This window comes from Pantherophis guttatus, chromosome 2 (assembly GCF_059756535.1).
Source record: "Pantherophis guttatus breed Tessera chromosome 2, ASM5975653v1, whole genome shotgun sequence".
NCBI classification, from domain to species: Eukaryota; Metazoa; Chordata; class Lepidosauria; order Squamata; family Colubridae; genus Pantherophis; species Pantherophis guttatus.
The window spans coordinates 269,109,789-269,136,383 of NC_142064.1; the positions used below are offsets into that span (position 1 = coordinate 269,109,789).

The following is a 26,595-nucleotide window of genomic DNA, read 5'->3' on the forward strand; positions in this document are numbered from 1 at the left end:
AAAGAACAAGACAGAACAAAACAAAAAACATAAATGAATATAAACAATACATTAATAAACTAATATGTAGCGTAAACCTATACAATAGATTCATAATACAGTCCGGGGGAGACAGAACAACCTATTTTAAACTTATAAACCAATCAAATCTATCCAACCTCACTCTATATATATACAGTAAAGTATTTTCAATATATACAACAGCTGTTTATATTAATCTGATTATTGTCTTCTTTTCGATAGCCAAAGATACCATTTTTCCCAAGAGACATATTGATGTTTGGTCTCTTGTCTTTTAATTTTTTCGTCAGTCTATCTGCTTCCGCACAATCTAGTATCTTTTTTATTATTGCTTCATCTGGTGGGATATATTTGTCTTTCCAGAACTGAGCAAATGTTATTCTCGCTGCAGTAAGGATATGTAATGCAAGGTACCACGAATCTTTTTTAATGTTTTCCGATCTAGAGCCGAGCAAGCATGTCTCTGGTCATAATTCAAACTCCTGATTTAAAATTTCTTTTAGCCATTTTTTAATTTTCTCCCAAAATTTAATTGCCTCTGGACACATCCACCATTGATGATAATAAGTACCACGTTCAAATCCACATTTCCAACATTTGGCGGACTGTCCAGCAAACATTTTTGCCAGTCTGTCTGGCGGGAGATGTCATCTATATAGCATCTTATAAATATTTTGCTTGTATGTAGTAGATACTACCAATTTCATGTTTCCTCACCAAATCTCTTGCCATTTTTCAAAGTAGATTGGGTAGCCAAAATTTTTCCCCCAGGCTATCATCGTGTCCTTTACTACTTCTTCGCCAATCTCTATCCTCATCAACAATTTGTAACATTTAGAGATCATACCCTTTTCCTGACCCATCAAAATTTTATCTAGCTCCTGCAGGTCAATATTTATGCCACTTCCATCTCGATCACTTTTATATTTTGATTGGACCTGCAGATAAATCCACCAATCTAACTGAGATCCCTGAGAATTTAGCTCCTGTCTTGATTTTAGTTCTCCTCGCTCATTCAACAGATCTTTATATGTTTGTTTTATGTTTGTTTGTTTTATTAGATTTATATACCGCCCTACTCCCGAAGGACTCAGGGCGGTGAACAGGCACAAAATAAAATATATAGATACAAAAGTTAAGAACATAATTAAAACCAGATTAAATAATTTAGCCCGAGACAATTAAAAATCCCAATAATTTAAAACAGATTAAAATTTTGATTTAAAAGAATTTTAAAACAGGGGAGAAAATTAGGCCAGGCCAGCTTGTTGGAATAGGTGAGTCTTAAGAGCACGGCGGAAAGTGCCCAGATCCGGGATCCTCCGTATCTCTGGGGGGAGCTCGTTCCAGATAGTGGGTGCCCCCACAGAGAAGGCCCTCCCCCTGGAGGACTTTTGTTGACTTTTTCACAATGTTAAATAGTATAGGATAGGTCAATGCTTCTAGAGATGATATCCAACAGGGTACTTTAGTATAATATTTTTTACTAAGCTTCTCCCAACTCCGAATTAGAATATTCCTTATGTAGTGCGGAGTAAACCATTTACTTACTATCCCGCCAGAGTGCCGCATGCCAACCTTGTTGCAAATCGTGGCCTTCTATCCTGAGAAGACAATTGTTGCTTAGAATCAGGCTGCAATCTTACACTGCTTACTTAGGAGTAAATCGCACTAAAACTGGTGGCACTTACTTTATTTTTCATAGCAGCCTCGGCTGCTCTTGAAAAGCTATATATCATCAACCCTAGCTACAGTACTTAAATAGATCACCTAGGGCTACTGTGTAGGGTAGACTATGTTGGGAAGTCAAAGAGAATGTCAGTGGCAGATCACTTGTGTACTGGACGTTGTTAGTACTGGGATGGAAGACCACCATGAGATCCTGTACAGAATAGTGTCTACAGTGTCTTGATAATATTATGTAAGAAAAGTAACCTTCTGTGGCACCTTCTAGACCCATGATGGTGAACCTATGGCACGGGTGCCACAGGTGGCACACGGAGCCATATCTGTGGGCACGCGAGCGTTGCCCTACCTCAGTCCAGCACGCATGTGCGCTCTGGCCAGCTGATTTTCAGGCCTTCTGGGCCTACCGGAAGTTGGGAAACGGGCTGTTTCCAGGCCTCCGGAGGGCCTCCAGGGGGTGGGTGGGTTGGGAAGGCTGTTTTTGCCCTCCCCAGGCTCCTAGAAAGCCTCTGGAGCCTGGGGAGGACAAAAAATGGGCCTACCGGGCCCTCACGTGCCAAAAGTTGGGAGGTCATGCATGCATGTGTGGGGGGGATGGGGCGCATTGAATTATGGGTGTGGGCACACGTGCACGCAATCCCCCCCTCCGCCCGCTTTTGGCACGCGACGGCAAAAAGGTTAGCCATCACTGTTCTAGACAAATACACTGACACTATATGTTTATAATAACTGACTGTATCCTAGAATGAATTGGGCACCTTACAATATAACGTACAATATAATAAAACACAGTAAGTTAACATTGAAAGTTTCCTATTTCACTAGGAAACCGAAGAGGTCACTTCACACGTGTTGAGGTGATCACACCTGTTGAACCTCTACCTGTTCCATAGTCCTAGCAGATACAGGGCCCAACATTGCAAGGAAGGGGGGGGGATTTGCTTTGTTAACCCTTCCTTACCCCTCTGGAAGCCTCTCTCCCGACCCGCTTCTACTGATCATCAGAGGGCCCTGGGGAATGGAGACTCATTGTTGCAACTCCTTGCTGGGATGAGAAAGCAGCCTCGCTTATTCCGAAGGTAGAAGGTGCTCCTCGAATTAGTGCTCCCAATTGTGGTTGTAAATTGAGGATTATCTATAGAAGAGAGTACAGATAGTTATGACCTCTACTTACGACCACAACTGAGCCCAACATTTCTGTTGCTAAGTGCAACATTTCTTAAGCGAGTTTTGCCCCCCCCACGTTACGAGTTTTCTTGCCACACTTGCTAAGCGAACCGTAGCATTTGTTAAACTAGTAACATCGTCATTAAGTGAATCTGGCTTCCCCATTGACTTTGTTAGTCAGAAGGTCGCAAAAGCGGATAACGTCACCCTGGGACACCGTAACCGTCATAAATATGAACCCAGTTGACTTTTGATCATGTGATCACGGGGATGCCGCAAGTCGTTAAGTGTGAAAACAAACCGGCCCCAAGTCACTTTTTTTTCAGTGCCCTTGCAACTGCCAAACGGTCACTGAACAAACTGCTGCAAGTCGAGGACTACCTATCCTGCTGCATCCCTGCGAACGGTGAGTGCACGCTGCAAAGTCCCAGGTTCCTTTTGTTGTTGTTAGTTGCAAAGTCGTGTCTGACCCATCGCGACCCCATGGACAACGTTCCTCCAGGCCTTCCTGTCCTCTACCATCCTCTGGAGTCCATTTAAGCTCACTATTATTTATTTATTTATTTATTTATTGAATTTCTATACCGCCCTTCTCAGGGCGGTGAACAGAAGATTTCATATACATATAATATATATATATATATGTATATATTTATAAACAGTAAATAATAAATTGAGTCAACTTAGTGTATCTGCTAAGACCTTGGCATAGAATTTAGATGTTTATGCTAGCCCTGCTTGCTGAAACAGAAAGGTCTTCAGGGCACGTCGGAAAGTGCGAAGATCTGGGATTATTCGTATTCCAGGGGGTATTTTGTTCCAAAGAATAGGTGCCCCCACAGAGAAGGCTCTCTCCCTTGGAACTACTAGACGACATTGTTTTAATGATAGTACTATGAGTAAGCCTACTCTGTGAGAGCGTATTGGTTGGTGGGAGGTTATCGGTTGCAGCAGGTGGTCTCGTAAGTACTCAGGTCCTAAGCCATGGAGCACTTTAAAGGTAAGAACCAACACCTTGAAGCGCACTCAGAAGGCCACCGGAAGCCAGTGCAGCTCGCGTAGAAGAGGTGTTACATGTGAGCGCCATGTTGCTCCCATAATTACTATGACTGCTTCAGTGACTCCATCCAGCCACCTCATTCTCTGTTGTCCCGTTCTTCTTTTGCCCTCAATCTTTCCCAGCATTGGGCTCTTCTCCAGTGAGTCCTTCCTTCTCGTTAAGTGGCCAAAGTATCTGAGTTCCATCTTTAGGATCTGGCCCAGGGGTGAAATCTAAAATTTGTTACTACCGGTTCTGTGGACGTGGCTTGGTAGGGGAGGTAATGTGACTTGGTGGGCATGGCCAATTTTTTTTTAACTTTTAAAACCATTTTTTCTACAACCTCTTCAGAGAAGAGGTTGTTAAAAAAATGCTTTCAAAAGGCTCTGACAATCCGAACTGAGTTGCCTGATCGGTAGAGACTTTTTTTCTTTTAAATGCCTCTGACCATCAGGCAACTCAGCTTGGATCGTCAGAAGCATTTAAAAGAAAAAAAGGGTTTTTTTTCTTTTAAAAGCCTTTGATGATCCCAGCTGAGTCACATGATCATCAGAGGCTTTTTTTTTTAACTTTTAAAAGCATTTTTTTGGCCGAAGTGGTTGTAGAAAAAATGCTTTTAAAAGTAAAAAGAAAGCCTTTGATGATTGTGCGGCTCAGCTGGGCATGGGGGGGGAGCAGGGATTTTTGCTACCGGTTCTCCAAACCACCCGCCTCCATCGCTACCGGATCGGGCGATCCGGTCCGAACCAGGAGCATTTCACCCTTGATCTGGCCTTCTAAAGAGCATTCAGGGTTGATCTCCTCTAGGACTGACCGGTTTGATCACCTTGCAGTCCAAGGGACTCGCAGGAACCTTCTCCAGCACCAGAGTTCAAAGGCCTCCATTCTTTGGCGCTCAGCCTTTCTTATGGTCCAACTTTCACAGCCATACATTGCAACTGGGAAAACCATAGCCTTGACCTATACCAGGGTGGATAAAAATCAATGATTTTTTTAAAAAAATCAAAAAAATCGGATTTTTTTGATTTAAATCGGATTCTTTTATTTTTTTTATTTTTATTGAATTTATTTTAATAAAAAAACTTTTGCAAGATAGTTTTCTATTTAAGATACATAAATAATTTAGTTTATTCAGCATGAAATGGAGCTTAGTTATGTAGCATGAGGCTGTATATTCTGCAACACTGGGACTATCGGTGAGTCAACAGTGGGTCAAAGGAGGAGCAGAGATGACAGTTGCTCTTTAAAAATTATGATTTAAATCGAGTTGATTTAAACCAAGCCTTTTTACTAGTGATTTAAATCATGATTTAAATCGTGATTTAAATCGACTCGATTTAAATCAAATCCACCCTGACTTATACGCCCTTTTGTTGGCAGGGGGATGTCTCTGCTTTTTAGAATGCTGTCTATACCTCGCGGCAAGTTTGAACGGCGCGATCCTAATTCGGTAGTCGAGCCGGCCTCCTCTCCACCCGAGTCCCCGAGGTTCCGGATCTGCAGCGAAGAAAAATCGCCTTTTTTGCTTTGCAAGCAAAGCCGGGCTCTTTGCAGCAGGCGGCCGCGGGCGCGCGCGCGCAGAGGGAATGGAATGGAGGGGCATTGTCAGCCGCGAACCACTTTCGCTCGCGCGGGATCCTGGGAAATGCAGTCCGCGAAGGGCCCCCCGAAAGACAGCCCGCCTGAGGAGCCCGAACTACAACTCCCAGGGTTCCCTCCGGAGTGGGGTGGTGGTGGGGTAAGCCAAAGAAGCGTCCGACCGGCCTCAAGTTTTCAGTGTTAAGACGTTCCGCCCCGAAAGGAATGGCGAGGGCCGGGCCGAGCGTCTGCCTGGAGGGACGCCCTTTCCCTTCGCTTTCCCTCCCCGCTTCTCCTCGCCCCGCCGTCCCTCGCGTCCGCCTTTCTTGAAAGGGAAAGGCCTCCTTCCCGGCCTGCTGGAAAACCACGCCCGGAGGTGAAGAGCGAAAAGAGGGACTCTGCACATGCTCAGAGGCCGTTTTTTTCCCACCCACCTCGCCCGAATTGCGGCCGCCTCTCTTTTCTCCCCCCCTCCACCCGACAGTCTTTTTGCGCGTGATATTGCGGGGAAGGAAGTGCGCTTTGCACATGCTCGGAAGGGATCTCGTCTTTGCTCTTTCTTGCATCGCCCTCCGTTGCTGGGACGGCCCTTTTAATTCTTCTTCTTCTTCTTCTCCCCGTTTCGGTCTCCATTATCTGACTTGGGAGGAAGAAAGACCGGGCGTTTGGTGTTTGGGCACAGCAGGAGGAGAGGCTGGAATACTTTCTGCCCATCTTTGCAAGACGCTTTTTTTTTTCTTTCTTTTTCCTTCTCCCAACATTGGAGGTGGGGGGGAAAAATCCTATATAGCTTAATCTTTTCATGCTCGTTTTCTTTTCTTTTCTTTTCTTTTTTTCTCCCCTTCTGATAACTGGGCTGCCCGCTCTTTAAAGGGAGAATAGCACTCTGCGTATGCTCAGAGGCGCTCTTTTTGCCCCCCCCCCTCGGAATGGCAAGCCGAAGTGCCACATATCGGCCTTTGCTGATGGTGTGGTTAACTTGATGGAAAAGCCCAGAGGAGCACCATTTTTCCTTTTTTTTTAAAGAGATATATTATATTATATTATATTATATTATATTATATTATATTATATTATATTATATTATATTATATTATATTATATTATATTTATTATATTATATTAATTATAATTATATTATATTATAATATAATATATTATATAATATTATATTATATTATATTATATTTATTATAATTATATTTATTATATTATATTATATTGTTATGTTATGTTATGTTATACTATGTTATACTATACTATACTAATGCTATGCTATGCTATGCTATGCTATGCTATGCTATGCTATGCTATGCTATGCTATGCTATGCTATGCTATGCTATGCTATACTATACTATACTATTTTTTTAAAATTTGATTTATATGTCGCCCTTCTCCGGAGACTCAGGGCAGCTTACAATGCGTTAAGCACTAGCCTTCATACTTTCGTATATTTTATACAAAGTCAGCTATTGCCCCCACAAACTGTGTCCTCTATTTACCTACCTTAGAAAGGATGGAAGGCTGAGTCAACCTTGAGCCTGGCAAGATTCCGAACTTAATAATTGCAGACAGCTGGAGTTAAGTTACAATGCATTAGTCTGCTGAGCTATGTTATATTATATTATACTATACTATTATATTTATTGTATTATATATTTATTATATTTGTATTGTATTTGAACATATTACATTTAGAATATCATATGACATATTACATATTATATATTCTATTTTTAGAATATATTATATTATATTACTACGTTGTATTATGTGTTATGTTGCAAATATTCTGTCAGTCACTTCCTTTGTCATAGTGGGACAATTGCTTTTCCCACGTTCTTCATTTTTTTTCTTTCCTTTCCCTTTTTATATTCATCCCTTCAAACATCTTTCCTGACTGCTTTTTTGTCTTCTCTCCCTTCCTTTCTTTTCCAGTCGCCTCGTTTTTTGCCGAAGATCGAAACAGTTTTACCATGAATGTTGGAATCGACAAGACTGTGGAGGACAAAATGCAAGTAAGAATTTGGGAAGAAGAAAGAGGGGTCCTGATCAGTGGAGGGAAGATCCCTGATCCCTTAAGACAAAAGAATGTATCTCTCTCTCTCTCTCTCTTTTTTTTTTTTTTTTGCAATCTGTAGAAATTAACTGTTAACTTGTGATGTGACAGTAGATCTGGGGCAAAGATGACCGGCTTTGCTTGCAGATGATTAGAGATTCAGACACTAAATTTTCCATCTAAATTAGAGCACCAGATCTGGGCTGCAGAGACATAAGGGCGCACTAGGTGGCAGCTGTCTCTGTCTCTTTGCTGCCCTCTAATGGCAGTCTGAGATATTGTAGACAAGATCCCTGAGGCATTAAAAGATCACAGAAATTGGCAGTATGATTTATGCAGAACAGAAGAGGAATTGATGAAAAACAAGAAGTGTGTGTTGATGCACTCTCTACATCTGTTGTCTGCTTCTTAAACAGTGTTTCTCAACTTTGGTAACTTTAAGACATGTGGACTTCAACTTCCAGAATTCTCCAGCCAGCCAGAATTCTGGGAGTTGAAATCCATGCATCTTAAAGTTGCAAGATTGGGAAATACTGTGTTTTAAAGAACCTGTGCCTTTTTTTTAAAACTTCCCCAGCTCAGAAAATTCACATCCTTGTGAAGAAGTGCGTGACAAGAGTCTTGGATGAAAACTTCAGAGTGTGAGGCGCCTGTCACACCAAAACGTCTCTAGAACGGGCCTTGCAAACAAATAGTGTTTTTCTTTGCGCTGCTCATTTTAAATGGCAAGTAATACCAGGCATGGTCTCCCTCCCATCCAGCTTTAAAGCCCAGTGCAGCTTTTTACATCCCAAATTCTTCTCTGCCCCCAATCCTGGGACGAGCAAAAGGCTAAATTGTGATAGGATAATCTTCTAATCTTTTGTATCCACTCATTTTGGAAAAGAGGCACAGATCAGCAATGCCTGAAGACAATCTTTGATCCCAGTGAGATGTCACCTTAATGGGAAAACTGGCCACTTAGGCCAGAGATCTTGAAGAATTGCTGAAAATTGGGATTGATTGGGTGATCACATGCTCAAATGCATGTAATGCACCAGGGCCTGGTGGCTCAGCAGACTGATAGCATTGTGATTAACACCAGCTGTCTGCAATTACTGTAAGTTCGAATCTCACCAGGCTCAAGGTTGACTCAGCCTTCCATCCTTTCTAAGGTAGGTAAATCGAGGACCCAGTTTGTGGGGGCAATAAGCTGATTTTGTATAAATATACAAAAGTATGAAGGCTATTGCTTAACGCATTGTAAGCCGCCCTGAGTCTCCGGAGAAGGCAAATTTTAAAAAAAGAGTTTTACTGAACAAATCACAATGGCTTGAGTGCACAAAGCCATAAACCATGGTTTATGTGGCCTAATAGCTGGATTTGCAGCTTGCATGAAGCCAGTTCCAAACATACCAACCACATTTTAAGTGTCCACAATGCCAGCAATGGTTGTGTGTACTATTTGGTTTTATTAGCTGAACAGAAGTGTGTATGTTATTTATTAGATCAGTCAAATTAGAAATGTCTGTTGGGAAAACAAAATTCAAAGGGGCATCCTTCACTCAATACAAGAAACTTGAAAAGGGGAAAGAACCGTAGAATAAACCATAGATAGAAGTGTTAGAAGAAGAAAAATAAAAGAACCACTGCTTGGAGCTAAATGCAAAACCTACAACGCAAAGCTTACAAAAACTGGAATATTTCTTGCAATCCTTCTGGGATTTATTTCTTCTTTCTTTAGGACAGTCTTGTAAACCTTAAGAAAGAAAGACAGAAGGAGGGACGTAATAGTCAGGAGGTGAAAGACAGCGAGAAAAAGATAACAGAAGATAACAAAAATGAGTCCACATCGACCAAGGATGATTTACAGGTAGGAATCACATTCCCATTTCCTTTCTGCACACACACACCCTAATTCTGCACTGTTGTGTGATCCACTTTAGGAAGTGATGAGTGCAAAAGTTCCAGAGATAACATTGAGAAGAGTTCTCTTAGGGGCCTCTGGACAGAATGGGACGATTTGGTATGGCCAACATGCCGTGGCCAACTCACCACGGGACAATTTTAACAATTCAATTTTAAGTGTTTAGAAATAATTTTAAAATTATTTGAATTTTTGTTGCTCCCATTTCATTCTGTCCTGAACTTTAATGATTCTTGTTGTGGCCCGTCAGCGGCCTGTGCGGCCTGTAGCCGATTCTGACAGCGAGGAGGCTGGTGTGGTGCTGCGCCAGCAGCCTGTGCAGCTGGCACTTGAGTCAGACAATGAGGAGGCTGGAGAAGATGTGCCAGAGGCAGGGATTCAGCCAGGGCCTTCAGAACCTCCAGAAGCTCCTTTAAGTGAAGAGGATGTGGAGGAGGAGTCTCTTCTCGATGCACGGGCGCGCAGAGCTGCCAAAAGGCAGGAGTGGCTCCTCAGGAGGAGGTCTCCTTGAGAGTAATGCTTGGGGCTAATTGGCCACTCCCTTAGCCTATTTAAGAAGGAACGCCGACTGAAGCAAATTGTAGGGAACAACTTTAGTTCACTCTCCTTCGCGTCTGGATTCTCTGCAAATTGCTTCTGGGCTTTCTGCCAACCTTAGTAAGTTTGTGATTACTTTATCTTTGGTTTCTTATAGGCTGTTAAGGAAGTTTATTAACAGCCTTTCTTTGGAAAAGACTGAGTTATTTTAGTAAATTTAAGTTTTGTACAGATTTTGTGTGTGCTGTGTTCTTTGGGGACCGAAGCTGGAGCAGAACAGATTCTCTTCCACCATTTCTTTGATATTAGTGTAACCCTTGTCCCACAGCAAGTTGACTCCAGCGAATTGCCCATGCTGAGTTATCCTAAACCTGCTTCTGGAGGCTTCAGCTGCATTTTTCAAATTCCTTGGCACATGCCAGAGTGATGGAACAGCTCCATGGATGAAGCTGGAAAAGCATGATACAAAACTAAGTAAAGATGTGTGGTGTTGAAGCTCCCTTCCCTTGCAGAAAAATAATTACCGGGTGCTTTTTTCCCCCCATTTACTCTACAGCAGGGGTGTTAAATTCAAGGCCTGCAGGCCAGATCTGGCCAGTGGGGTGCTTAGATCTGGCCCAGGGGGGAGCCCTGAAAACAGTGACGGACCGTCCGGTGTTGCCTCTGCCAGCAAAAACGGAGCCCAGGAGGACTGCAAGCAGCCCCTTGGCTCTGTTTTCAGCCACGGTGGCCTCCTGCAGCCCTCTGCCAGCAAAAACAGAGCCCAGGGAGCCCGCTTTCGCTGGCAGAGGGCTGAAGGAGGTCATAGCGGCCAAAAATGGGGCCGGGGGGGCGCACATGGCCCCCCAAGCTCCATTTTCACTGGCAGAGGGCTAGCAAAACAAACTAAAAGGAAAACAAAACAAAAGGAGAAATGTTTGCCACTTTGCATTTGAGCATCCAAGAAGGGACAGGAAAGGAGAAAGAGAAAGAAGAAAGAAAAAGAAGGAAAGATGGGAAGAGAGCAAGGAAGGAAAAAGAAGGAAAGAGGAGAACAAAGGAGAATGAAGAGGGAAGGAAAAAGAAGAAAAGGAAGGAGCCCCCCAGCCACCATAGGTGCCCCCGATGCCAGTGATGTCGAAATGGCGATGCCCCCCCTCCAGGCCACTCCCCCCCCAGGTCAAACACAACCCTAACGCAACCCTCAATGAAATAGAGTTTGACACCCCTGCTCTATAGTGATTTTCTCTCCACTATTCTAGCAAAATGCTTTGTCCTTTTACTGACTAAACGTAACAATGCTGAGAATCTTGCTAGTCTGGTCAATTGAATGAAAATGCCCTAAATTCATAGGGTACAAATAAGCAATCAAATCATACTAGGAAACAATATAAACTGTAAGTGTACAAACAACAAAATTACAGTCATGCAGTCATAAGTGGGAGGAGATGGGTGATAGGAACTAAGAGAAGACTAATACTAATAGTAATGCAGCCTTAGTGAATAGTTTGACAGTGTTGAGGAAATTATTTGTTTAGCAGAGTGATGGCGTTCGGGGGAAAAACTGTTCTTGTGTCTAGTTGTTCTGGTGTGCGGTGCTCTATAGCGTCGTTTTGAGGGTAGGAGTTGAAACAGTTTATGTCCAGGATATGAGGGGTCTGTAAATATTTTCACAGCCCTCTTTTTGACTCGTGCAGTATACAGGTCCTCAATGGAAGGCATGTTGGTAGCAATTGTTTTTTCTGCAGTTCTAATTATCCTCTGTCTGTGTTGTTGGGTTACGGAACCAAACCAGACAGTTACAGAGGTGCAGATGACAGACTCAATAATTTCAAAGTTGACAACTTTAAGATGTCTTAAAGACTTAAACTCCCAGAATTCCCCAGCGCTGGTTTCTTAGTCTGATCTGCCTTGCAGGGCTGACATTATTTCATAAACAGCACTTTGCAAGAAATCTGGGAACAAGCATTTTGAATTGTTCCAAGAGACACGCCACCTTAATGAACTCACTACCAATGAAGAGGGAGATGTCTAGTTTCATGAAAAGAAGGATTAGGGGTGACATGATAGCAGTGTTCCAGTATGTGAGGGGCTGCCCCAAAGAAGAGTCCTTTCCAAAGTGCCTGAAGGCAGGACAAGAAACAAAGGATGGAAAATAATCAAGGAGAGAACCGATGTAGAATTGTGGAGAAATTTCCTGACAGTGAGAACAATTAACCAGTGGAATGACTTGCCTCAGGAAGTTGTGGGTGCCCCATCGCTGAAGGCTTTTAAGAAGAGACTGGACAGCCACTTGTCTGAAATGATACAGGATCTCCTGCTTATGCCAGTGGTTGGACTAGAAGACCTCAAAGGTCCCCCCCAACCCTGTTATTCTGTTCAATTCCTTTTAAAGTTTCCAAGTCAGATGTCAAACACTATATACCATATTTTTGAGACTATAAGATGCGCCTGACTATAAAATGCACCTAAATTTAGAAGAGGAAATCAACAAAAAAAAGTTTTTGGCCTCTGCGCACCCCATTTTCGGGCCTTTTTTGGGGGCTTTTCCAGCCTTTTTGGGCCCATTTTCAAGGCTTTTTTCTGCTTGTTTTCTAGCCTTTTTGGGCCCGTTTTCTAGCCTTTTTTCGGCCCGTTTTCAAGGCTTTTTTCGGCCCGTTTTCAAGGATTTTTTCGGCCCGTTTTCAAGGATTTTGTGGCCCATTTATGAGGCCTTTTTCAGACTGTTTTTTCTGAAAAAAAGGCCCAAAAAAAGCCTTGAAAACAGGCCGAAAAAAAGCCCCAAAAACTGGCTGAAAAAAGCCTCAAAAAATTGGCCAAAAAAAGCCCTGATAATAGGCCGAAAAAAAGCCCGAAAATGGGGCGTGTGGAGGCAAAAAAAAAAAAAAAAAAAGGCCGGCAGGTGGGCGGGGCTTCGGCAATATTCGGTCTATAAGATGCACAGACATTTTCACCCCCTTTTGGGAGACAAAAAAGTGCATCTTATAGTCCGAAAAATACAGTAGTTGGTTGAGGAAAGTTGAAGAAATCAAAAGTAGACTTGATTCCAGGATGGGATCCTTGGTGCTCACTTGGGTGGAATCTAGAACCCAGCCTTGTTTCTAGAGGAATATCCCAAACTTATTTCTAGCAAGTTCATCAAGATGGTCTCTTGGAGCTGTTTGCAATGCTTCTTCCCCAGCTTTCATTCCACCTGGGTTGTAATTTGGGAGAGAAGCTTCTAACACACTTCCCCCCAATGTGCTCACAATCTCACACACTTCCTCCAGTAATTGCTAAAATATTTACTTACTTCTATTATTAAATTATACGCCGGCCATCTCACCACCCAAAGCGATTCTGGGCTTTCAATGCCGGAATTGTACAATGGAACCAGTACATTACAAGCCTGTTGTTTGTTGAAATCTTGCCGTCTCAAAATATCCATGCTTGTTCTGATTGGAGATAGCTTTTCAGATGTTAACAGTCTCTTTCCCCCTATTTCGTCCATTTGTTTTCTTATAAGGAGCTGCAGGGGATTAAAATGGATCAGGGTGAGAGCGTTAAGGCCTTGGTGACGGAAAAAGAGGAGGACACAAACCACAAGGAGGTATTTTAGAATAATTTCTCCCTAGGTTGGCAGGCAGATTTTATGTTCATTTCAAACTGCAATTGTATTAATTGGAGCAAAATAGAGGCTATTTTTTTATTTACTTACGTTCTGCCTGTCATTCAGGAACTCGAGTGCATAATACTCCTGTGAGGTGGGTTGGGCTAAGCAAGAGGGACTAGACAGTGAGTTTTGGTACTTGAGAGAGAAACAGGACCTGGATTTGTAGACTCCCATGTCCGGCCCCTTCTCTACAGCCCCACCTGGCTCTGGAATTGAGAGGAAGGTACCGGCTCCGATGATTCTCCCTAGGGAGCTTCTAGCATCCTAGAAAGGAGACTCTAGCATCAGGTTTTCTTAAAATGTCACATTTGCATCTCCCCTTTCTCATAAAACATTATATTCTTAGATTTCCTTCTTCCCTCCTTCCCCCCTTCCATTTCCCCTTTCCTTTCTTCTCTCTTTCCCTTCCCCTTTCCTTTCTTTCTTCCCCTCCCTCCCTTTCCCTTTTTTTTTTTATTTGATTTATATGCCGCCCTTCTCCAGAGACTTAGGGCGGCTTACAGTGCGTTAAGCAATAGCCTTCATACTTTTGTATATTTTATACAAAGTCAGCTTATCGCCCCCACAAACTGGGTCCTCATTTCATCTACCTTAGAAAGGATGGAAGGCTGAGTCAACCTTGAGCCTGGCGAGATTCGAACTTACTTTTAATTGCAGACAGCTGGTGTTAAATTACAGTGCCTTTGTCTGCAGAGCTATCCAGGCTCATATCCTTTCTTCCTTTTCTATCTTCCTCCCCTCCCCTCCCCTTTCCTTTTCCCTTGCTTTCCCCCCCCCTTTTTTTTTTTTTAAATTTGATTTATATGCCGCCCTTCTCCGGAGACTCAGGGCGGCTTACAATGCGTTAAGCAATTCTTCTTTCTTCCCCTCTCTCCCTCCCTCCCTTTCCCTTTCCCATTTCTTTTCTTCCTTCTACCATCTTCCCTCCTTCCTTCCTTTCCTCTTTCCTTCCTTTCCTTTTCCTTTCTTCCTTTCTTCTCTTCCCCTCCCTCCCTCCTTCCCTCCCTCCTTTCCATTCCCCTTCTCCTTCCCTTTCTTCTTTCTCTCTTCTATCTTTCCCCCCTCCCTCCTTCTCTGCCTCCCTCCCCTGTTCCATTCTTACTAAAAGCAAGTAGAGTAGAAGTTGAATCAGGAAGTCTGAAAGAGCTCTTCTTGAAGCCATGGGTGGCCCAGTGGTTAGAGTGCAGTACTGCAGGCTATTCTGCTGACTGCTGGCTGCCTACAATTTGGCAGTTTGAATCTCACCAGGGCTCAAGGTTGATTCAGCCTCCCATCCTTCCGAGGTGGGTAAAATGAGAACCCAGATTGTTGGGGGCAATAGGCTGATTCTGTAAACCGCTTAGAGAGGGCTGTAAAGCACCGTAAAGGGGTATATAAAGCGTAAATGCTATTGAAACCAAGATGCTCTAATCTGTTCAAGGTTTTTATTTCTTTGCCTAGCTCAAATTCTTCCTTTCCTGAAATCCATTGATTTCTTTGGGATGTAAAATGTTTTCCTGGATGTCTTTAAGCAGAAACCGATAGCTTTTTTCATTTGGGGGATGGAAAACCGGAAACAGAGAAAGTCCTCATGGGTTTCTATTAATACAGTTTTATTTAATGGAAGGTGCAGCCTGATTCAGACATGATTGATCTGAGTCAAGTGAAAGAAGATGAGGAAGAAGAGGAAGAGGACAAGGAAGAGAACAGCAGTGAGGAGATAGTGGTATGTCTTTATGGTATTGAAACTGCCTGTCCATCTTGTGCATCTGATCTCAACATGATTCAGATTTAAAAAAAATAAAATAAAATAAAACCATCTGATTTCTGGAATTTTACCTTGAATTCAGACCAAACTAGATGTTTTCTTCAATGGTGTAATATTTTTGTGCAGGCTTATATGAAATTTTATTGCTACTGGTTTTGTTCGAACTTTAAAGCAAAAAGAGGCATAAAGGAAATTAACTTTAATTTACTGTATTTTTCGGAGTATAAGACGCACCAGAGTATAAAACGCACCTACCTTTTTTGGTGAGGAAAACAAGAAAAAGAAATCTGCCTCTGCCTCCCAGAAATTTTGCCTCTTTGTAGCAAACAGCAAACAGCCTGCTTTACTTTCATTTTCGTTTTCAGCATAGCTTGATGAGCACAAGGGGAAAAAAAATCTGCTCCAGCAATTTATCACTTTGCAGCAAGCAGCAGAGCCCTGCCCAAAACAGCTGAGAGCAAATCAGCTGAGGTCGGGAGGCAGATCCAATCAACTTGTGCTAATTAGGCCGTGCTGAAGCTGAAAGGAGCTGTTTTTTCTTGCTGTTTGCTTGCAAGGAGGTAACTGCTGCGAGGCAGAGGCCAAAGGGTGGGGGCCAGTGGATGGGCGGGGCTACATTTGGTGTATAAGATGCACCTAAATTTTCACCCCCTTTTAGGGAGGAAAAAGGTGCATCTTATACTCCGAAAAATACGGTACATTAAAACTCAAAAGTAAAGAAATTGCTACTGCTGCGATATCCTGTACCAGTGAAATAATTCCATGGCCATTTAGTTTTGCTGGACTTCCTAAGTAGATTTTTCTGTCTGTATAATTATGTTTCTCTTTTCCCCTAGGAGTCTGGAAGTATTGAGAGCAGGTAAGAATTGGAGTTTTTTAAAATTGCCTTTGTTCACGGCATCTCTGCCGGGTTTCCTGTCAGGTGCAAAAGATCAGGGCCATAAGTTAAATTGCAGTTCAGAAATACTGCTCAAGTCTATACACAAAAATCTACCCAACTAACGTTCAAATCTGAATCTGCACCAGGTAAAAGTCAACAGAATTTAAGGAAGGGGGGCTGGACTTGAACCGCTTACGGCAACATAATGATTCTAAGCTAATGACACATTTTACTCTCCCCCCCCACGCCAGTTTTGCCTGCTCTTCTACGGTTTCACCCAAGGCTCAAAAATAAATCTCCCCCTACTGTAGGAACTCAGACTTGTACTTGGGATCTCGCAGTGATGAGTTAAATGTTCGGGTTCATAAGATGTATTTATTGCAAGTGCAATAAATTGATTACTAGTGCAGAAAAAGCACTAGTAATCAAAATCAGCCTTTGGCAGGATCAGCAGTTCAGTTCTCATGGCCCATGGTTTAGATCAGGGTGGATTTGATTTAAATCGAGTTGATTTAAATTACAATTCAAATCATGATTTAAATCACTAGTAAAAAGGCTTGATTTAAATCAACTCGATTTAAATCATAATTTTTAAAGAGCAACTGTCATCTCTGCTACTCCTTTGACCCACTGTTGACTCACCGATAGTCCCAATGTTGCAGAATATACAGCCTCATGCTACATAACTAAGCTCCATTTCATGCTGAATAAACTAAATTATTTATGTACCTTAAATAGAAAACTATCTTATGATAGATTTTTACCCCAAAAGTTTTTTATTAAAATAAATTCGATAAAAATCAAAAAAATCCGATTTAAATTTTTAAAAAATCTGATTTTTTTTGATTTTTTTAAAAAAATCATTGATTTTTATCCACCCTGGTTTAGATGTTGTCTTTTTCTCCTGCCCTTTCAAGTTTCTTCTCACTCCTTCCTTGCAATAGAGGAGAATCTCTGTAGTTCAGGGTTCAACTGTGGAGTCCTTGGTGCTCTCTTGAGTTTGGATGTAAGCTTGCAGACGTTTTATTATCTGACTAGGTAACACCACCAGTGTGAAGGAGTGTGGGGTTTTGCTCCCTCTTTTATATACAGTGGTTTGACCTTCCAGGGTTGATGGGGGCTTCAATAGACTGGGGAGCATCACTGTGTGGGGAAGTGTGCGTTTTGCTGCCTGTTTATATGTAGTAGTTTTCCTTGCCAGTTTTGGATGGGGTGTCGTTTCCTTCTTGGCAGAGGAAGGAAGGAAGAAACTAAAGATAACTCCTCAACTTACAACCATTCATTTAGTGACCGTTTGCAGTTGCAACAGCACTGAAAAAAGTGACTTTTTTTCACGTTTATGGCTGTTGCAGCAGCATCCCCCGTGATCGCATGTTCAAAATTCGAACTCTTAGCAACTGATTCCTATTTAGGACGGTTGCAATGTGCCAAGAACACGTGATCCCCTTTTGCGACCTTCTAATAAGCAACGTCAACAGGGAAGCCAGACTCATTTTAACAACCGGGTTACTAACTTAACAACTGCAGTGTTTCACTTAACAACTGTGGCAAGAAAGAAAGAAGTCCTAAAACGGGGAGGAAACTCATTCAACAACTGTCTTGCTTAGCAACAGAAATTTTGGGCTCAATTGCGGTCGTACATGTACGCCCCTACCCAAAACGGCAGGGCATGCTATTGTGTATAAAAGGCAGCAAGCCCCACCTTCCCTCACACTGAGGCTGTTACCGAGTTGGGTAATGAAACGTCAAGCTCAAGAGAGCAGCAAGAAGTCTTTATGAACTCAAACCATTTAAATTTGCACTTTGTGATCATGTCTTTGTTCCAGAGTCGATCGTGTTAATTCCTTTTCTCCTTTTCTCTCGTCGGGTTCCTCAGAGAAGACGATGAACCGCTGGCTGGGAGACTAGAGGAGATCAAGCAGAGATACGGCAATTTGTGTCAGAACAGCACCGTATTCCAAGAAATGATCCTGCGGCTCAAAGGTCGGCCTCCCTTTTGTTCAGAGTTTGTGGGGGCATCATACGGTCCCAGGAGGCTCTGGTGATGCTTTGGCTTCCAGTGGGCTCTTAGTCTCTCCCTTGGCCCAGTCAGGTTTTCTGTTCTGTTCTGTTTTGCTTTGCTTTTTCCTGCCTTTCAGTTAGTCTTGAATCTTGACAACTATCTGCCCAAGTCCCTGCAGTGTTCTTGGCAACATTTTTGGTGACGTTTTGCCCTGGCCAATAGAATAGGACTGGGACTGGGACTGGGACTGGGACTGGGGCTGGGGCTGGGGCTGGGCTGGGCTGGGCTGGGCTGGGCTGGGCTGGACTGGACTGGACTGGACTGGACTGGACTGGACTAGACTAGACTAGACTAGACTAGACTAGAATTGAATTGAATTGAATTGAATTGAATTGAATTGAATTGAATTGAATTTTTATTGGCCAAGTGTGATTGGACACACAAGGAATTTGTCTTGGTGCATAGGCTCTCAGTGTACATAAAATAAAAGATATGTTCATCACGAATCATAAGGTACAACACTTAATGATAGTCATAGGTTACAAATAAGCAATCAGAAAGCAATATCAATATAAATCGTAGGGATACCAGCAACAAGGTTTCAGTCATAAAGTCATAAGTGGGAGGAGATGGGTGATGGGAACGATGAGAAGATGAGAAGATTAATAGTAGTGCAGACTTAATAAATAGTTTGACAGTGTTGAGGGAATTATTTGTTTAGCAGAGTGATGGCGTTTGGAGGAAAATTGTTCTTGTGTCTAGTTGTTCTGGTGTGCAGTGCCCTATAGCGTCGTTTTGAGGGTAGGAGTTGAAACAATTTATGTCTAGGATGTGAGGGGTCTATAAATATTTTCACAGCCCTCTTTGATTCGTGCAGTATACAGGTCCTCAATGGAAGGCAGGTTGATAGCCATTGTTTTGAGCAATTGAGAAGGAGGAACTGGCCCAAAGTCACTCAAACCAGCTAAGGCAAGACTAGAATTCGCAATCTGCTGATTTCTAACCCTGTGCCTTTAGCAAAAAAATCAAATTGGCTCTCTTCTGCCACACCTAATTCAGTGTTTCTCAACCTTGGCAGTCCTAAGAGGTGAGGACTTCAATTCCCAGAATTCCCCAGCCGGCCACATTTCTTTAACTGGTGTCTCCCCGTTTCCTTGACTTGGTCGGGAACTTTTTGACTTCCTTCTCTTGTTTTTCTGCAGCTGGATGGAGGAACCAAAATAAGGAACGGGATTGTTTGCCCGGGGGCTCGGAGCGGCTGCAACTGAACAGGATGATGTGGGGCGGAGACGAAGTCAGCTTTACCCCCAGCATCGGGGGCCAGTTGGGAGCCCTGGACAGCCCCTCGAGGACGGTGGATTGTCTGCTGGAAGCCAGAGCTCCAATTTCGATCCCGTTCGGCGGGGGCTTCTTTGACTTCAGCGAGTTTGCGGTGCAGCAGAGTTTCCTCCAGAGGGAAGGCCAGGAGCTCTCCAAAACGTTTGGGTCGGGCCTGAGCTCCAGCATGGTGGAGTTTCGGTCTCAGGAGAAGCCACTGCCGGTGGACAAACTCTACAAGTGCAACGAGTGCGGGAAGAGCTTTGGCAAACTCGCCACCCTCAACACGCACGGCAGGACCCACACGGGGGAGAAGCCCTTCAAGTGCTTGCACTGCGACAAGGGCTTCGGCCAGAGCTCCCACCTGCAGCTGCACGAGCAGACCCACACGGCGGAGAAGCCCTACAAGTGCAACGAGTGCGGGAAGAGCTTTGGCAAACGCTCCACCCTCAACACGCATGGCCGGACCCACACGGGGGAGAAGCCCTTCAAGTGCTCGCACTGCGACAAGCGCTTCAGCCAGAGCTCCCACCTGCAGCTGCATGAACGGACCCACACAGGGGAGAAACCCTACAAGTGCCTGCTGTGCGAGAAGAGCTACAATCAGCGCTCCAGCCTCATCATCCACGAGCGAAGCCACACGGGCGAGAAGCCCTACTCCTGCCTGGAGTGCGGGAAGAGCTTCAGCCAAAAGGCCACCCTGGTCCTCCACGAGAAGAGCCACCGGGGGGAGAAGCCCTACAAGTGCCTGGAGTGCGGCAAGGGCTTCAGCCTGAGCGCCGACCTCATCCGCCACCAGAGCATCCACACGGGGGAGAAGCCCTACACCTGCTCCGAGTGCGGGAAGAGCTTCAGCCAAAACTCCCACCTCATGGCCCACATCCGGACTCACACGGGCGAGAAGCCCCACAAGTGCCTGGAGTGCGGCAAGGGCTTCAACTGGAGCTCGGAGCTCATCGCACACGAGCGGACCCACACCGGCGAGAAGCCCTACCAGTGCCTCTACTGCGCCAAGAGCTTCAGTGTCCGCTCCAGCCTCAGCAAACATGAGCGGACCCATACCGGAGAAAAGCCCTTTGTCTGCCCCCAGTGTGGGAAGGGCTTCATCCAGCGCTCCAGCCTGGTGGCGCATGAGCGCTCCCACACCGGCGAGCGGCCTTACCTGTGCCTGGGCTGCGGCAAAGGCTTCCGGGAGAGCTCGCAGCTCATCGCCCATGAGCGGACCCACACCGGTGAGAAGCCCTACGTCTGTCCGGAGTGCGGCAGCTGCTTCAAAGCTAAGGCCGCCCTCCTCCGGCACCAACGTGGTCACTTGGACCTGAACTCCTTCATCTGTGCCGACTGCGGGAAGATTTTCTCTTCGGCCGCGGAGTCTCCGGAGAAGTGTCCTGAGTGCGTGAACCTGAGCCTGATGTCGGATCTGTCGCAGGCATCGGAAGAGGCCGATCTGGAAATAGCCGAAGGAGCGGGACAAAACGACGGCACTAAGATATGAATGGGTGAGGCCAGCTGGGCCTTGGGTGTTCTGATTTTTTGCCGGTCATAAAGTCGTCTTCCTCTTCAGATGGAGCGGAAAGGGACTGTGCTGCAGCCGACGGAGGACCAGTTTTGTCGACGGGCCGTGACTGTGGGCAGCTGAATGCCTTCCCCGCAGATGTGATGGCCATCACAGTTTTGGTTCCTGTTGCCAAACCAGGCTCATTTCAGACCCTTTGGAGGGGAACTGGAAATGCAGAGAGGACCAGAATCAAATGGACACGAAAATGAAAGAGAATGCCTGAAGTTTTAGTATCGTCCTTTGCTACCCAGGGCCTAAAATGCAGTTTCTGATCAACTGGAGATTTGGGTCTATAGCAGAGGAACCATGGGACGCGTCTTTGAGGCTCTCATTTTTGATCCACGGGCCCCCTTGCTGCCTATCCGAAGAGTCTTCGGTTTCACAAAAGGTTTTTTTTAAATGAACTGTGCTCAACTTTTCAATGGATTTGAGCTGTAAAGAACTTTACCTCACTAAATCCTAATGGATGCACGTGGAACACTTGGAACCGGGCTTGAGTCAGCCTGCCTGAGCGCAGAGCTGTTGTTTGCCTTGTGTCAAAAATTAGTGGCACAGCAGCAAAAATTACAGGAGGGGACATTAATGGAGGAAAACTGGTTTGGTCACATTGGACCTTGAGCAATTAATTCGATTCCTGTCTCTTTTCACATTTGCTTTAGATAACAAACTCAGCTGACTAGGTTTTTTTTATTATTTAATTGATAGCTAGATAGAAGTACGAGCTTTTTCTCTCCCTTTGGATGAAATGAGGGTGATTTGGTAGGACATCCCAATTAACGTGGGAACATCCCGTTGCAAGATGGCTGGAATGAGAGGCAGCTATCCAGACAGGCACCCCGTAAAAGGAGATTGCAGGAAAACACACGTCCGAACACAAATCTTTTTCAAGAAAGCCGTTCTAGGTACATCAAGAAGGTGTGGCTCTGTTGCCAGAGAGGGAAAAAATGAAATTTTAACAGTTTTGCACTTAACTCCCTGGAAGTGGAAAGCTAGTAGCTCAGGGGGCTAGTACAAGGCTACCTCTTGTACTATTTGCAGTAAATAAACCCATTTAGGCACTATTTTTCCTCATGTTTGTCCTACAGCAGTGTATCTCAACTTTGACAACTTTAAGATGGGTGGACTTCAAGTCCCAGAATTCCTCAGCAACCCTAACCCAGAGGTGAAATGTAAAATTTGTTACTACCAGTTCTGTGGGCGTGGCTTGGTAGGTGAGGTAATGTGACTGGGTGGGTGTGGCCAACTTTTTTTTTTTTTAACTTTTCAAAGCATTTTTTCTAATGCTTTGAAAAGCCTCTACCGATCAGGCAACTCAGCTGGGATCGTCAGAGACTTTTCAAAACATTTTTTTTCTCACCTCTTCAGCCAAGAGGTTGCAGAAAAAAAATGCTTTGAAAAGCCTCTGACGATCCCAGCTGAGCCACGTGATCATCGGAGGCTTTTTTTTTTTTACTTTTAAAAGCATTTTTTCTACAACCTCTTCTGACGAAAAAATGCTTTGAAAAGTAAAAAAAGAAAAAGAAAGCCTCTGATGATCGTGTGACTCAGCTGGGCATGGTGGAGGGGCGCAGGGATTTTTGCTACCGGTTCTCTGAACCACCCACCGCCATCACTACGGGATTAGGCGATCTGATCCGAACCGGGAGCATTTCACCCCTGCCCTAACCTTAGTCCACCCATTTTAAAAGTTGCCAAAGTTTTAAAAAAAAAACCACTGTCCTACAGTAATGTAAGCCATCCATTAACCACTTCGCACTTCAAACCTGACCTGTAACCTTTTCTCTCTCCTCTCTTTCTCTCTCACCCTCTCCCTCTCCCTCTCCCTCTCTCTCTCTCCATCTCTCGCTCCCTCCCTCTCCCTCCCCCTCTCTCTCCCTCCCTCTCCCCCTCTCTTCTACCTGTCCCTCTCCTTCACTAAACTAAACTAAACTAAACTAAACTAAACGTTCACTCCAGGTAGGTAGATTGTACATAGATAAACAGTAAACAACTTCAGGGCATCCATAACTTTTCCTCTCAAATGGTTCTGGGTAAAGCTTTGATAATTGCCACCTTGCTCTGCAAAAGAAAAGGGGGGGGTGCTTTATAAGACATCAGCTTTGCGTTGGCCACCCCTGGTTGAATCCAGTTGTAAACCAGTTTAAGTGTCCTGAAGTTCTGTAGAAGAGGGGGGGAAAATGTCTCCACAAAAGAATTTTTCCTCACATGAGGCAAAACTCCTCATGAATTTCGTGAGGAATTTTGCTTCAAGAAGGCAACTGGGATTCCTTGTGAAGTGAAATCATTAAAAAAAACAATGACGTCTGTAGGACAGAGGTTCCTTTAGATCAGAAATCTCCAAAATTTAAGACTTGTTGACTTCAATTCCCAGAATTCCCCAATCTGCCAATCCATGCTTATTTCCTTCCAAGAAATTCACTGCACAGACCATTCTTTTGCATTTTTATTCAATGTGTTGACGCACACATAGAGGTGTGTGTGTGTGGTTCTGTCACAGAAATTATACCTTGCCAAATTGTTTCACTTGGCAACTTAAGCCATATATAACTGTCCAAGTGTCCATCCCCAACCTTGGTTTGTCCAGATTGTGGCTTATGGCTTCCTATCGTTAGAGTTAGGGTGAATGTGAATAGAATTGAGTTGAAAACAACTGGGAGTATCCAGGCTGGGTTAATATAGCACTGGCAATAGCACTTAGACTTATATACTGCTTTACAGCCCTCTCTAAGCGGTTTATAGACTCAGCATATTGCCCCCCCAACCATCTGGGTCCTCATTTTACCGACCTCGGAAAGATGGAAGACTTGAGTCAACCTTGAGCAGGTAAGACTCGAACTGCTGGCAGTGGGCAGAGTTAGTTTGCTTTATAGCTTTCTAAACACACTGTCACAACGACTCTTAATAGAGAAAGTCAGTGATGGCTTTTCACCACTCATACATAAAGTGCATCTGAAAATGTGAGGTCCTTGGTGCACTATGAGCTTGGTGGTTTTCTTGCAGACTTCCGTCACCCAACTAGGTAACACCATCAGTGCTGGAAGGATGTGGGGTTTACCCCTTTTAGCACAGATGAGGTTACCCAGTAGGGTGATGTAAGATCTGCAAGAAAGCAGCCAAGCTCAGAGAGCACCAAGGATTCTCTTCTGTCGGTACATCTGAAAATAACCGTGGTTAAAAAAATTTTTTTTTAATATGTCTGCAAGAGCTGATGTTTTGCAAGGCTGTTACATATCATGAAATTTCCGTATTCTTGCGAGACATCACATAAGATTTTAGACAGCCATAGACAATTACTTGATGTTTTGTGAGATTGGGTATCCTTTCTTTCTTTTTTTTTTTTTAATAATTATTTTGTAAGCACTCTTGTGGAATCTGGAAAGATTGCTGACCCCTGATGTCAAATATCACCCTGTATATGATGCTTGTATAGGCTCCTATGATCTGATGCTGTCTTCAGCAGTAGAAAATTCTTTTTTCTCTGTTTTTTTTTTTTTTTTTTTTTACAAAATCTAATATAGGTACAAGCAATGCCTTCCTCCCGGGCTTCTTCCGTTAGTTTGGGTACTTTAAAAAAGGCACGTTATCGTAAGGACTTTACCATGCTTTCAGAAATTGTGAAATTTACACTGAATATTTAAACCCTGGGGGACTGGCACTCTGCCTCACATCCGTTGTGTTCTCATATGAGGGCAGTGCTTCTCAACCTTGGCAATTTGAAGGTGAGTGGGTTTCAACTCCCATAATTCCCCAACCAGCCACGGGGAATTCTGGGAGTTGAAGTCCACCCACTTTAAAAGTTGCCAAGGTTGAAAAATACCGTATTGGGGTTTATGTAAAGCCACCTTTCTGACTATAAGCAAGACCTACCTGTATGAATTGTATATTGTTAGAAACAGGGAGGTCTCCTTGGTCTCGTCTCCTGCTCTGGAATATTGCTCCGGTATCCAAATAATCCTCCCCCCCCCACACCCTTTTTACATTTTTGTAATGCTCTTATTTTTTATGGGGGGGGCGGGGTTTCCTTCTCCCCAGCTTTCTGGCTTTGCTTTCAGTGTGAATATGCTTTGTTTCGCCTCTCACTTGGGCTCTTGGTTTTTCTTCGTTATTTTTGAGCGTTAATAAAAAAATAATAAAATGATCTCTTAACATGCCAAAATTCTTCTGCCTTGTCATCCATCTTGGCCTTGGTGTCTTCCTCATCATCCAGATTCGCTTTTTTTATCCTATTTTTTCAGGACATATGAATCGTTCCATTTGAGACGGCTTCTCCTTTTGTCTGTAGTCCAGTCCTAAACCCAATCTGCAGATTTTGAATGCATTGTTTGCCAAAGAGCCAAGGTGGCGCAGTGGTTAGAGTGCAGTACTGCAGCTACTTCAGCTGACTGCTAGTTCAGCAGATCAGCGGATCAATTCTCACCGGCTCAAGGTTGACTCAGCCTTCCATCCTTCCGAGGTGGGTAAAATGAGGACCCAGATTGTTGGGGGCAATATGCTATTTAGTATACTGTCTTTGGTGTAAGCTGCCCAGAGTCCTCGGAGAGTGGGCGGCATAGAAATATGACTAATAAAAATTTAAAAAAATAAAAATCCGTAATCTTTGCAACATTATCAATACGCAGTGTCCATGCCGCCCAGTGTACGCATTTATATGCATATCTCAGAAATTAAATAAGATTGGATATAAACCCTAAATCCTAAAGATGTTTGCATATCATGTTACTCCAGAAAATACAATTTATTTTATTTATTAATATCCTGCCTTTGTTATTATTTATAAATAAGGCAATGGACATACCTAATACTCCTCCCTCCTATTTTTCCCACAACATCCTGTGAGGGGGGTTATACTGAGAGAGGGGGACTGGATGAAAGTCAGTCTTTGATCCCTGGGACGGGACTACAACTCACAATCTCCTGGTGATTGGCCCAAAGTCACCCAGCCAACTTCCATGCCTAAGGCGGGTCTAGAACTCACAGTCTCTTGGTGATTGGCCCAAAGTCACTGTCAGCCCTGGAGGCCATCTTTTTCTTTGGATCTTCAGGGCTGCCACACTTAGTGCTGTGGGACACTGGGGGGGGGGGGGAGATTGCATTGAGTTGCAGAGATATCTAGCCATAATAACATTCTTTTCTTTGAGAGTCAAGGACATCTTGCCCTGCAAGATGGGTGGGGAAAACCTGGAAGCTTTCAGATTCGGGTTTTCTCAGATGTGCCAATATGACATCTCTAATAAAATGGAAGTTTGAGGAACTTCTGGCATCAGAGTCTTCTTTCATTGGGGGTGTTACTTGGAACCCTAACATTCACCCAGCTGGCTTTCATGCCTAAGGCGGGACTAGAATTCATAATCTCTCCCAACGCATAGTTGTTTTCAGTATTCATCCGTTTGGATTGCTTCCTAAACTAGTAAGTTCCCTAAACAGTCCACATGATGCAGTTGATATAGATTAACTTGGCAAAAAAAG

General features: G+C 43.9%; 1 protein-coding gene and 1 long non-coding RNA gene across 5 annotated transcripts; one reads left to right on the plus strand and one right to left on the minus strand.

The window, feature by feature from the left end:
- Positions 1-514: 514 nt before the first annotated feature.
- On the minus strand, positions 515-5,622 carry LOC148115856 (uncharacterized). Its single transcript, XR_015731778.1, has 2 exons — positions 5,329-5,622; positions 515-2,842 (listed from the first exon to the last, which is right to left on the minus strand). It is a non-coding gene; the product is annotated as an uncharacterized LOC148115856 (long non-coding RNA).
- Positions 5,623-5,682: 60 nt separating this feature from the next.
- On the plus strand, positions 5,683-25,285 carry LOC117662573 (uncharacterized). 4 transcript variants are annotated; one of them, XR_015731747.1, is made up of 9 exons: positions 5,683-5,867; positions 7,431-7,510; positions 9,275-9,403; positions 13,479-13,562; positions 15,232-15,330; positions 16,209-16,231; positions 18,129-18,235; positions 19,457-24,848; positions 24,910-25,285. XR_015731747.1 is itself a non-coding variant. In XM_034412026.3 (8 exons), the coding sequence occupies exons 2-8, from the start codon at positions 7,469-7,471 to the stop codon at positions 21,064-21,066; spliced, it is 2,094 nt and encodes a 697-aa protein (XP_034267917.2). In that variant the 5' UTR covers positions 5,683-5,867; positions 7,431-7,468; the 3' UTR covers positions 21,067-25,285. The 4 variants fall into 4 exon arrangements, 2 of the variants coding, with proteins under 2 accessions (XP_034267917.2, XP_034267916.2); XR_009622497.2 differs by lacking the exon at positions 5,683-5,867 and adding an exon at positions 5,905-6,257; XM_034412026.3 differs by having other exon boundaries at positions 19,457-25,285.
- Positions 25,286-26,595: the final 1,310 nt, after the last annotated feature.